The 12,383-nt window shown below is 38.7% G+C and overlaps 1 protein-coding gene across 1 annotated transcript in view; it reads left to right on the plus strand.

Annotated features, from left to right (window-relative positions):
• Positions 1-9,008, plus strand: part of ube2f (ubiquitin-conjugating enzyme E2F (putative)) — a 49,143-nt gene extending 40,135 nt beyond the window's left edge. The window contains exon 10 of the mRNA XM_061926520.2: positions 5,767-9,008. Coding sequence (XP_061782504.1) covers positions 5,767-5,817 — 51 coding nt within the window. The 3' untranslated portion in view covers positions 5,818-9,008. The remainder of the gene's footprint in view (positions 1-5,766) is intronic.
• The last annotated feature ends 3,375 nt before the right edge of the window (positions 9,009-12,383 follow it).

The raw sequence follows: 12,383 nt of genomic DNA on the forward strand, positions 1-12,383 counted from the left end.
CATAATCACTCACATGAAGTTAAGAGGCCATGCCATGAATTTGATTTGATTGTAACTTTTCTACATCACCAATATTGATAATGTATGTTACTGTATGTATACTTTTGACCCAGCAGATTTGGTCACATTTTCAGTAGACCCATAATAAATTCAAAAAAGAACCAAACTTCATGAATGTTTTTTGCGACAAACAAGTATGTGCTACAATCACTCTATCCCAAACAATTAAGAGTTGTAGAAATTATTGGAAACTCAAGACAGCCATGACATTATGTCCTTCACAAGTGTATGTAAACGTTTGACCAAGACTATAAATCAAAAAACAGTGAGAACACTTTTTTTTTACTAAGGTATTAAATTTTAAACGTGTTGCTTTTCCCCAGCTTCAGATGTTAAGAAATAAATAAAACCGACCCAATAGTAGTAGTAGTTATAATTTGGAGGGGTGTCCCGATACCATGTTGTTAGTGGGCTGACAGCAGCAAAAAACTAGGGGAGAGTTATGTGGAAGCCTTCATAAAAGTGTTTTTTTTTTTTTTATTTAGTAGTGTTTTTCTTCTTTATTGAATTGCTGTCACTTTGCCCCATGGTAAATTATTGTGAAGTCGTACTCAGTAAAAAAGCACAGTGACTGAGTCACCCATGCATAAAGTTTTGTTGAGGCACATTGGTAGGAACAGACTATTTTTGTTAAGCGCAATGTTTGGCCGTATGAAAACTGACAGTATTTGAAAAAACCAGGACAAAATTTGGGTGAGAAAAGAGAATCATAGTGGGGCATACGAAAACCGAGGTCTCACTGTTAATTATTGTGTTGAAATTCAAATGGCAGAAACTATGAAATGCTATTAATCTGTATAGAGATCTCTAACTATGTTTTTAGTAATTGTAATCATAATATTATGGTTGTACAATTTAACATAAACTACTTTTCAACAAGAGGAAAGAGAATTGTAGACCGGACCCCATTTAAGTCTCAGGCCCAACTGAACTTCTTCCCATTAAATGTGCTGTGGCCAGACAAACAAAATAAATTTCCTAAAGCTTGCTGGTTCTTGTTACAAAGTATGATCATGTCAACATAAACACAGACGAGTAACAGTCCAACAAATGTAAACACGACTGAAGTAGTGCAGACACGCTGACGTGCTGACTTTATTTGCCTGGTGGACATTACTTTATCCACTTTCCATAAGTGTGTAGGGTTACGATCAGTGACGTGCAGTCACTAGAGGCAGGTGAGGCGGGGCCTCGCCTGCCATCATGGAAAGAAAAAAAATTTAAAAATATTTTTTTTTTATTAAATTGTTGTATGTATCCAGTGATTATACTATAAAGTTATTTTCCATTTAACTTCACCCGTTTTAGATTATTTGTATTTAAAATCGCTGAATTTTCACATTTGCCGTTCAAATACTGAGAAGAGACAGTGCGGTGAACAGCAGCCAGTTGAGGCACGTCACTGCGTTGTGCCTCACCATGGATTGCGGACTCGGCTAACTGCTGGCCTGCTGTGCAGTGAGACCGTATTGCTATATGAATTATATTATACATTTCCATAGTTTAGTTAGCTGAGGTATATAATGTACAGTTTTTTTTGTCAACAACTGTATGTGTGTAAAGTATTTCTTGTGCTGAGCGATCATAAAACGGCTGCAAAAGACGCACTGGCTGAGGCTCGCCTCCTGCACCCCTGCCGTAGAATGCACGGCAACCCCTGACGGGAGTGTTATATCAACTAAAGCCCACACTTAAACTTTCCACGTGCAAGATTGAATCTATTTAAAAAAGTTATTTCATAAGAAGCCAAAAAGTGCAAAAACAATAATGTTCGTGTTGGAGGAGTTGCGAATGACTGCAGGGCCACAACATTAGGTACACCTGCAGACTGCAGGTGTACCTAATTCACAACTCCTCCAACACGAACATTATTGTTTTTGCACTTTTTGGCTTCTTATTAAATAACTTTTGTAACCTATTTTTAGGGGCTTTCCTCTTTGTGATGTTAAGTTCCTGTTATGCGCTGTTATACAGTATATGCCTTGAGCTCTTATTTTGAAGGCGCTAAGAGCGGAAGTGACGACACGTTGGAGTGGAGCGGAAGTTTTTGAAAGAAAACTGTAGCCTCCGTGTTTGTTATTTTGTAGTTTCATACAGTATAGGCGACATTTATAAACCCTCAGTTACACTTTTTTAAATAGATTCAATCTTGCACGTGGAAAGTTTAAGTGAGGGCTTTCGTTGATATAACACTCTCGTCAGGGGGTGCATTAATCCAGCACAACAGCGGCTCATGGACTTATTTTATAAGTAAAGGTAAGACCATAATAATGTTTTTTTTAATTAAATGTGCTTTTTTGTGTGCTACAGTTTGTATGTGTAAAGTTAAAGTTAAGTTAAAGTACCAATGATTGTCACACACACACTAGGTGTAATGAAATTTGTCCTCTGCATTTGACCCATCCCCTTGATCACCCCCTGGGAGGTGAGGGGAGCAGTGGGCAGCAGCGGCGCCGCGCCCAGGAATAATTTTTGGTGATTTAATAACCCCCAATTCCAACCCTTGATGCTGAGCGCCAAGCAGGGAAGAATGCTGGTATGAGCTTTTAAACATAACCCGTTAACTGCTGCCAATCAAATGGTGAATAAGATACTCTTTAGGGTTCATATGTTTGTAAATCTGACTGTGATGAAGTCAGTGCCTCACCAGCCATGAACCTCACCGCACGTCACGATTAGTGGTGTCCCCATTCGATTTTAATATCGGCTATCAGCAAAAAAAGAACAATAATTAGATTATATTAGCTTGTATCTACAATCTACAAGATGATATCTGTCTATTACCTGACACCTATGTTAGCTACTTCTCTTTGTTTTTCATGTATATTTCCTATTTTCTGCTGGATGTACTCCCTATTTTATGCTGCAACTGTCACATATACTGTTGTAATGTACATGGTAATTGTTATATATTGTATATATGATATAGACATACTATAATATAATATATCAGTATATATAATATACTGTACATATATTATGTAAATATTACATATATATGTTATATTTTATATCGCTATATTTAGTCTATTTATACCTGCATTGTCCTTTCCATCCTTACACTTTCCATCATTGTAACTGAGCTACTGTGGAACAATTTCCCTGTGATTTGATTTGATTTGATTTGTGGATCATTAAAGTTTGTCTAAGTCTAAGTCTAATCCTCGATACAAGCGCTCCAATACAAGTAGTGCTGCTGCGCGTTTACTTGTTTAAAGCTTAACAGCCAGTTAACAGCCAGTTAACAGCAAAATGTCCTTCAATAAGCACACAAGGTTGGTCTTTTCGTGTATTTTAGTAAAGTCATTTACAAAAAAGTAAACATGATAAGCTATGGGCTACTATGAGCTAGCAGCTACACAACAGCTATGCACACAATAGTACACAAGCTAGACATATGTAAAACATGTCTTTAATTAATCCAAAATTGCAGTTTAACTTTTTATATACACGCTATAAGTATATATGTAACGTAGAAAAAAGGCACAATTATAATAACTTGTAATATTTAAGTATTTTGCTCATTTTAAGCATAGGGCGGCATATTCATTTCACAGACTGATCACAACGTTTGTTATTTCCTTCAACAACAACACTACTAATCATGACAAAATTCATGAGAGCCAATGACTACTACTTTTTGGACAAATGATGATCCAGAACCTTATATTTTTGAGCCTCAATATACGAAGAATGGTCTAGAAGTTTTAAAAGCTGAGTGATAAACACTAAGCATCAAGTAACTAAAAGCACAAATTATGAACATAATAAAACATTCACTTACTGTACAATGTCTGCTTTCACTGGGATGCTGACTCATAGAGTGTTCATATCTTCCCGTATAAAAGGTTAAAGGTGAAATAAAAACAAGCATCTTTCCGTGTCTTTCTCACAATCTCCGGGTGTAAATTGAATGTTAAACCTGCTCAGTGGTCTTGTGGTTAGAGCGTCCGCCCTGAGATCGGTAGGTCGTGAGTTCAAACCCTGGCCGAGTCATACCAAAGACTATAAAAATGGGACCCATTACCTCCCTGATTGGCACTGAGCATCAAGGGTTGGAATTGGTGGTTAAATCACCAAAATGATTTCCGAGCGTGGCCACCGCTGCTGCTCACTGCAGAGGGATTATTTTTAATCTAGAATTAACGTTCACCAACTCAGAGGTGACGCAGCAGCTACAGCTCAGTGTCAATCAATCAAAGTTTACTTATATAGCCCTAAATCACGAGTGTCTCAAAGGGCCGCACAAGCCACAACGACATCCTCAGCTCAGATCCCACATCAGGGCAAGAAAAACCTCAACCCAATGGGATGACGATGAGAAACCTTGGATGTGGTTGGTCGTCTCCCCCCCCCCCCTCCCGCCAGTCCAGTCCATAGTGGATCTAACATAATAGTGTGAGAGTCCAGTCCATAGTGGGGCCAGTAGGAGATCATCTTTACTGGAGATAGGTCAGCACCGCAGAGACGTTCCCAACTGATGCACAGATGAGTGGTCCACCCTGGGTCCCGACTTTGGACAGCTAGCACGCCATCTGTGGTCACCATGAAGGAGAGGGGGGCAGAGCAGAAAAGAAACAGCAGATCAACTGGTCTAAAAGGGGGGTCTATTTAATGGCTAGAGTATTGTCAGAAAAACTGTATGTAAATTATCAAAAAACCCTCCGTTCTCTGGGTTCCCAGTGAACAGACGAAAGCTGTCTTTGTTGCACCATGCCAAAGGCTTGGAAAATTCCGCTGTGTACGATGGAAGGAGACGGGAGGGGTTATCTAATGTGATCCAAGACTTGCCCAAGCTCGATCCAGGACCAGTCCAAGCCCGAGGCATCTTTTTCTTTTGTGTTAATGTGACCAAAACCAATGGCTGTTTACATACCCTCCATTCCTTTGGAAACAGCTGGTGTTATGTAAACAGGGAGAGTCCAAATAAAAAGAGTTGGCGTACAATCTTTCGCCAGAGCGTGATGACACTGTACAAGGGTACAGGTGTACACGTCTCTCCTCATATTGAGCCAAATTGAATCCTGTCTCTGTTTATTTCCTTGCTTCTTGTCTGTTTTAATAGATGTCATCGATGTTTGTTTGAACCTGACAAGTATACAAATGAGTTTTAAGATGGGACTTAAATGCTTCTACTACCGTATTTTTCGGACTATAAGTCGCAGTTTTTTTCATAGTTTGGCCGGGCTCCAGTGCGATTTATATATGTTTTTTTCCTTCTTTATTATGCATTTTCGGCAGGTGCGACTTATACTCCGAAAAATACGGTATATGTCAGGGCTGTAGCTGCATACGCTAGTTACATCTCTGTGATCAGAGCGCCACTAAAAGTAGTTCCTTAACGTTATAATAACAATACCGTTAATACTTGGTTAATATTTAGGTCACGAGATGTAAATGGACTATTGTTGGCTGGTTTTTGGATTTTTTTTAAGAGGGCTTTAGGGCCGCAATAGAGCACTCTCATTAGCTACATCGTTAGCAACTTCATATTTGCTGTATTTTAGGACTTAAACTTCATAAAAAAAAGAAAAACATATGTGTTCTTGTCTTACAAAGGGATTGTGAATGATGGTCAAAATTCCCCAAAAGTGCAATTCCTCTTTAAACGGGTTGCACTGTACAATATTTAAAGGTCTACACAAATTATCATGTGCGGTATTGTGATTGGCTCTAACACTTTATCCCGACTTTGTTTCCCTTTAGGAGGATTTTCGTAATAAAGTTCAAGATTACATCAAGCACTACGCCAGATGATAGACGCATCGCGCCGCGTCAAGCTGCTCCACCTTTGCCTCAACTCATCTCGGCCGGGGGTCCTCACGCAATCAGTCGCCGGCCGTCCTAATGTACCACTCTCGCTCACCAGATTGCAATAAACCTCAACGTTTTTAAAGGAAGGACGCGTCCACACAAAGCACCGTGCTTGAATGGTCCAACAGTGATTTTGGAGGCGACAGTGTGTGATCATCGTGACGCAGTCACTGAATGAAGCTGCTGGCTTGGCGCTTGAACGGCCAACGTGCTGCGACGTGATGAATCACAATGAACGTATGTATTTGTTTTAACATTAAGTCATTCAGAGAAGGTTTCAACAGTTGTCACGTTCCAGTGCCTGCAGTGCTTGTGTTGGGAAAGAGAAAATGCATTTAAAGAACACATTTACACACACATCATTATTATTATTATTATTATTATTATCTATGCTGTCACGCTACAGTAGTACTTATGCACTCACGCTGCAGATCAACTCCCAGTCCACTAGACAGCATTTGAATGATCAGCACCATATCTGTCTGTTGTCATTCTCTTGCACGTTCACACACACACACACACACACACACACACACACACACACACACACACACACACACACACACACTTTTGATCACCTTTGTTTACCTCATGTGCAGAGGGAGTGACTACTGTACAATAACTGGACACTTTTTGTCTTCTGCTGCTCATCTTCCCGTTTTCCTTTTCATCTGCCTTCTCGTCATGTCACTCAGACACACACACACAAAATTCAAAACCAAAAGAATAAGAAGGTCCACTTATGCCGAACACGAGTGCAGGCAGCGATTACTTGATTCCAGTAGACAATAAATTCTGGTCAACAATAGCAAATTATTCAAAAGCAGAAAGAGTAATGACTTTTTATTTTAAGGTTGTTTTGAACAAAATCTACCGTCTTCCTAATTTTTTAGAATATTTTAATGTGGAAAATACAGGCCATTTACCCTTACATAAAACATCTGTCATGGCATGTTTTGAATTGGGCACAAGCACAGGTGTCAAACTTGAGGCCCAGGGGCCAGATCTGGCAAGCCATATAGTGTTTATGGCCCACGAACGCCTGGAAATAATATGCGTCAATAAAGTACTTTATTTTTTATTTTTATTTTTTTACTAAATGTATTATTTTTTTCCCATTTTGACAGAAAAAAAAACTCTGCTTGAAAGTGCATACTTTTTAAAATTGAATCATACTTTCCAAACAATTCTTTAAAAAAATTAAAAAAATACATAAATATCTTCTTTACCTAAAATTTCAAAGCATGTTTTCCATTAAATCGTACACTGCTAAATAGATTTTACGGTAAAATGTACCGTGGTTTTTACAGCATATCGCTGTGAATTGAAAAACAGTATAATTCTGTTGACTGAGTTACCAGCTTTTTTTTTACTGTAAAAGCCACGGTTGTTGTTTTTGCGATGTATTACTACTTTAAATGGAAAAACGGTGCAGCATTTTTTTATGATAAAAAAAACTGGCAGCTCAGTTGCCAGAAAAAACAAAAAAACAAAAACAGTACTACTGTTTTTCCAATATGTTGTTTAAAAAAAAGTTACGCCTACTAAGCTGCCTGGTTTTTCCGTAAATAAAACAGTGGTACTGTTTTTCCATTTACCGTAATTTGTTGTAAAAACACAATATTTTTTACAGTATAATTCTTGTGACCGAGTTTCCAGTTGTCACTGTAAAATCACAATTTTTTTACAGTGTACATACAAAATATATATAATAATCAATTACATAGGCCTATTAATATATTATTTGCTGTTACAAGCGGCCTTCTGATGGCAGCCAAAACTGCGATATGGCCCTCGATGAAAGCGACACCCATGTGGTAAAGCGTTGTCTTATTTTTCTCAACCATGACTATAGGAAGGCCAAGCCGTAAAAGAAAACGAATGCATGGATGAAAATGTGCTCTTGGGTGTAGACTACGGTGGTACCTCAGTTTTTGTCAGTAATCCGTTCCAAAGAGACAAAACCCGAGTCATACGAGAACTGAAGCATTTTTCCACTTTGGAAATACTGTAAATCCAGTTAATTAAATACAGACACCCCAAACTAATAACAAAAAAAATATTATAGGAGAAAACAATGCCTAATAACATCACTGTTACCTTTATTGAAGACTCTTCAGACTTCAGTTACTTTCTTGAATTCAATTGTGTTTCTTACTTTTTTGACACTCACAACTTTAATTGGCCCCTTTGGTGGATTACTTTAAAAAAAAAGCACTTAAGTTGAGTCACCAAAGCATATGATTCTTTGTTCAGGCACTTGGTGGTGTGGAATGGCACACTTACTGGTTTGTTACATGCAATGAAACAGAACATGAAAATGTTGGTGAACGTTAACGCAGAATCACACATTTTAGGTGAGGCGTACAAAAACCTAGGCACCACTGTACTTGTCCTTTATTGCAGATGGTGCTACTCCTTTACTAGATGAAACAACACACCCGGATGAGCCGTTTTTGCCATTGTGGAGAAAGGCCAGTGAAAAATGTGTGCGTGTGTGAGATGAGGATACAAACTGTCACATGCTTAAGCCAGTGACAGTTTATACCTCCGATTTGTCTTCTTCCTTTCAGATCCAAACGGCTTTTCTTCTTCCTTTCTTTCCGTTTACCTGTCATGATAAAGAAATGTGTTGGAAGAGAGAGAGAAAGTTCACTGTGTGGATGCGTGCGCGTGAGGACATCTCCAGTACGACGTGTTTAATGTGACTCGTTGGCATGCTCTGACTCCTTCACGTCGTCCTTTTTCTTTGCGTCGCAACTTCTGGTCCACAGTTGAAAAATAAGAGGACCCATGTCACAGCAGACATGTAACAACACATCTGCCAAGGTAAAGGATGGGGACAGTATGACGACACAAGTAGTAGATAAAGCCAACGTGAGCAGTGTTGGTCCAGTATTCATTTTAGCCTTACTCACACTGACGGTACATTGCGTGTCCTTTATTTTGGCGGTGTGTAGTGATTGTTTTTCTGAGGCTGCTGTTTGGGGAAATCTGCATGAGCTCATGCCATATTTCAACCAGGAGAGAATTTAGATTGAAAAGCCAGTCCCTAAAATTCTCAACTGTGTCTCTCTCAGATTGTACATCCGTTTTTTTTTAAAAAGAAATATTAAAAGATGATATAAACCAAACTGCTGGCATATTGTTTTTTACTCAACACGCTTTCTTAGAAAGGAATTTGACTACTGAGTTGTAATAAAACAGAACGATCTCACATTTGAATTGATACGGTACCAATTCCTGGTACCTGGGCACCATTAATGGTACGCAGCGGGACTCGTTTTCAGTACTTTCATGTCTTGAAATGGGTTAATAAATGTTAATTATTGAAGAAAAAAAAAATCTTATTTTTTTTAGATGTTATTTAACACTGAGCTTTGCTGTCCAGTTCTCTTCTTTCTTACACTTACTGTCGCGATCAAAAGTTTACATACACTTGTAAAGAACATAATGTCATAAGTTTCCAATCATTTCTACAACTCTTATTTTTGTGTGATAGAGTGATTGGAGCACATACTTGTTGGTCACAAAAAACATTCATGAAGTTTGGTTCTTTTATGAATTTATTTTGGGTCTACTGAAAATGTGACCAAATCTGCTGGGTCAAAAGTATACATACAGCAATGTTAATATTTGGTTACATGTCCCTTGGCAAGTTTCACTGCAATAAGGCGCTTTTGGTAGCCATCCACAAGCTTCTGCTTGAATTTTTGACCACTCCTCTTGACAAAATTCAGCTAAATGTGTTGGTTTTCTGACATGGACTTGTTTCTTCAGCATTGTCCACACATTTAGGTCAGGACTTTGGGAAGGCCATTCTAAAACCTTAATTCTAGCCTGATTTAGCCATTCCTTGACCACTTTTGACGTGTGTTTGGGGTCATTGTCCTGTTGGAACACCCAACTGTGCCCAAGACCCAACCTCCGAGCTGATGATTTTAGGTTGTCCTGAAGAATTTGGAGGTTGTCCCATTTAAAGCACAAGTTCCATTGGCAGCATAACAGGCCCAGAGCATAATACTACCACCACCATGCTTGACGGTGGGGATGGTGTTCCTGGGGTTAAAACAGAACTTTCCTCCAGAAGATCTTATCTTTGTCCATGTGCTGTCAGATGAAACAAAAATTGAGCTGTTTGGCCACAATACCCAGCAATATGTTTGGAGGAGAAAAGGTGAGGCCTTTAATTCCAGGAACACCACACCTACCGTCAAGCATGGTGGTGGTAGTATTACACTCTGGGTCTGTTTTGCTGCCAATGGAACTGGTGCTTTACAGAGAGTAAATGGGACAATGAAATAGGAGGATTACCTCCAAATTTTTCAGGACAACCTAAAATCATCAACCCGGAGGGCGCAGTTGGGTGTTCCAACAGGACAATGACCCCAAACACACGTCAAAAGTGGTCAAGGAATGGCTAAATCAGGCTGGAATGAAGGTTTTAGAATGGCCTTCCCAAAGTCCTGACTTAAACGTGTGGACAATGCTGAAGAAACAAGTCCATGTCAGAAAGCCAACAAATTTAGCTGAACTGCACCAATTTTAAAAAGAGGAGTGGTCAAAAATTCAACCAGAAGCTTGTGGATGGCTACCAAAAGCGCTTTATTGCAGTGAAACTTGCCAAGGGACATGTAACCAAATATTAACATTGCTGTATGTATACTTTTGACCCAGCAGATTTACTCACATTTTCAGTAGACCCATAATAAATTCATAAAAGAACCAAACTTCATGAATGTTTTTTGTGACCACCAAGTATGTGCTCCAATCACTCTATCACAAAAAAATAAGAGTTGTAGAAATGATTGCAAACTCAAGACAGCCATGACATTATGTTCTTTACAAGTGTATATAAACTTTTGACCACAACTGTATGTCTCTCATTTGCAAGTACTGTACTGTATAATTCAGTGGAACCTTGATTTACAATCTTAATTAGTTTGTGAATGGAAAAGTTTGTATAGTAAAGCAACTTTCTCAATAAGAAACACTGTAAATATGAATAACGGGTTGCATTCTTGGCAAAAGTCAATATTTTAGTGAAGGTTTGTAACACAATATAAAGTTCTACACGGTACTGTATGTCAAACAATTATAACAAGGGGGTGATGGATCAATTTTCTATTTGATAACAAGCTGCTGTTGTCCCAACACATGCGCACACACTTCTAATAAATAAATAAATATTTCTAATTAAAAATAGTAGCGGGTATTTCTAATTTATATCAGTCAGAAAGCAGATTGAAAATGGTTTGTAAAACATAATCTAAGCAATATTTTGACCAAAGAACTACAAAAGACTACAAGAAAGTTTTTTAAATGTAGAACAACAATTATAATATGACCCTTTTAAGGCCTACCTGAGCTCGTTCGTGGTCACTGTAGCTGCTGGTAGATGTAGTTAACAAACTTAGTCACATGGTTAAAACGTGGTTATCAAGTAAGTACTTCAAGCAGGTAAATTGAGTTTGAGACCCCTGGTTTCGAGTATTAAATACAGGCTTTTTTTAGAACTTTTATGGTGTGCCCATGATTCACATTGTTTCACTATTTGAAGGCAGTCTTAAATGTTTTTTTCCTCACTCCGGACTGGCGCCCCCCCAAACGGAGCTCAGTCTTTTTTTTTTTTACTCGTCCTCTCCCAGCGTTTACCTTTTTTCCCACCTTTTACGGGACGCCGTAATTGGCGACCCATCAGCGTTCCTGTTCTTTAATCCTGTACAATGTTTTTTTTTCTAATCTTGGACAGGTTTGTGCTGAAAATGAAATTTCCATCCAGTGAAGTTGGCATGTTGTGGAATTCGTGAGTAAAAACAGAATACAATGATTTGCAAATCCTTTTCAACTTATATTCAATTGAATAGACTGCAAAGACAAGATACTTAATGATCAAACTGAGAAACTTATTTTTTTTTTGCAAATAATCATTAAATTAAAATTTAATGGTAGCAACACATTGCAAAAAAGTTGGCACCGGGGCATTTTTACCACTGTGTTACATGGCCTTTTCTTTTAACAACACTCAGTAAATGTTTGGGAACTGAGGAGACCAATTTTTGAAGCTTTTCAGGTGGAATTCTTTCCCATTCTTGCTTGATGTACAGCTTAAGTTGTTCAACAGTCCGGGGGTCTCCGTTGTGGTATTTTAGGCTTCATATTGCGCCACACATTTTCAATGGGAGACAGGTCTGGACTACAGGCAGGCCAGTCTAGTACCCGCACTCTTTTACTATGAAGCCACGCTGTTGTAACATGTGGCTTGGCATTGTCTTGCTGAAATAAGCAGGGGCGTCCATGGTAACGTTGCTTGGATGGCAACATATGTTGCTCCAAAACCTGTATGTACCTTTCAGCATTAATGGTGCCTTCACAGATGTGTAAGTTACCCATGTCTTGGGCACTAATACACCCCCATACCATCACATATGCTGGCTTTTCAATTTTGCGCTTAGAACAATCCGGATGGTTCTTTTCCTCTTTGGTCCAGAGGACACGACGTCCACAGT

The sequence above is a fragment of the Nerophis lumbriciformis genome, linkage group LG31, assembly GCF_033978685.3.
Source record: "Nerophis lumbriciformis linkage group LG31, RoL_Nlum_v2.1, whole genome shotgun sequence".
NCBI classification, from domain to species: domain Eukaryota; kingdom Metazoa; phylum Chordata; class Actinopteri; order Syngnathiformes; family Syngnathidae; genus Nerophis; species Nerophis lumbriciformis.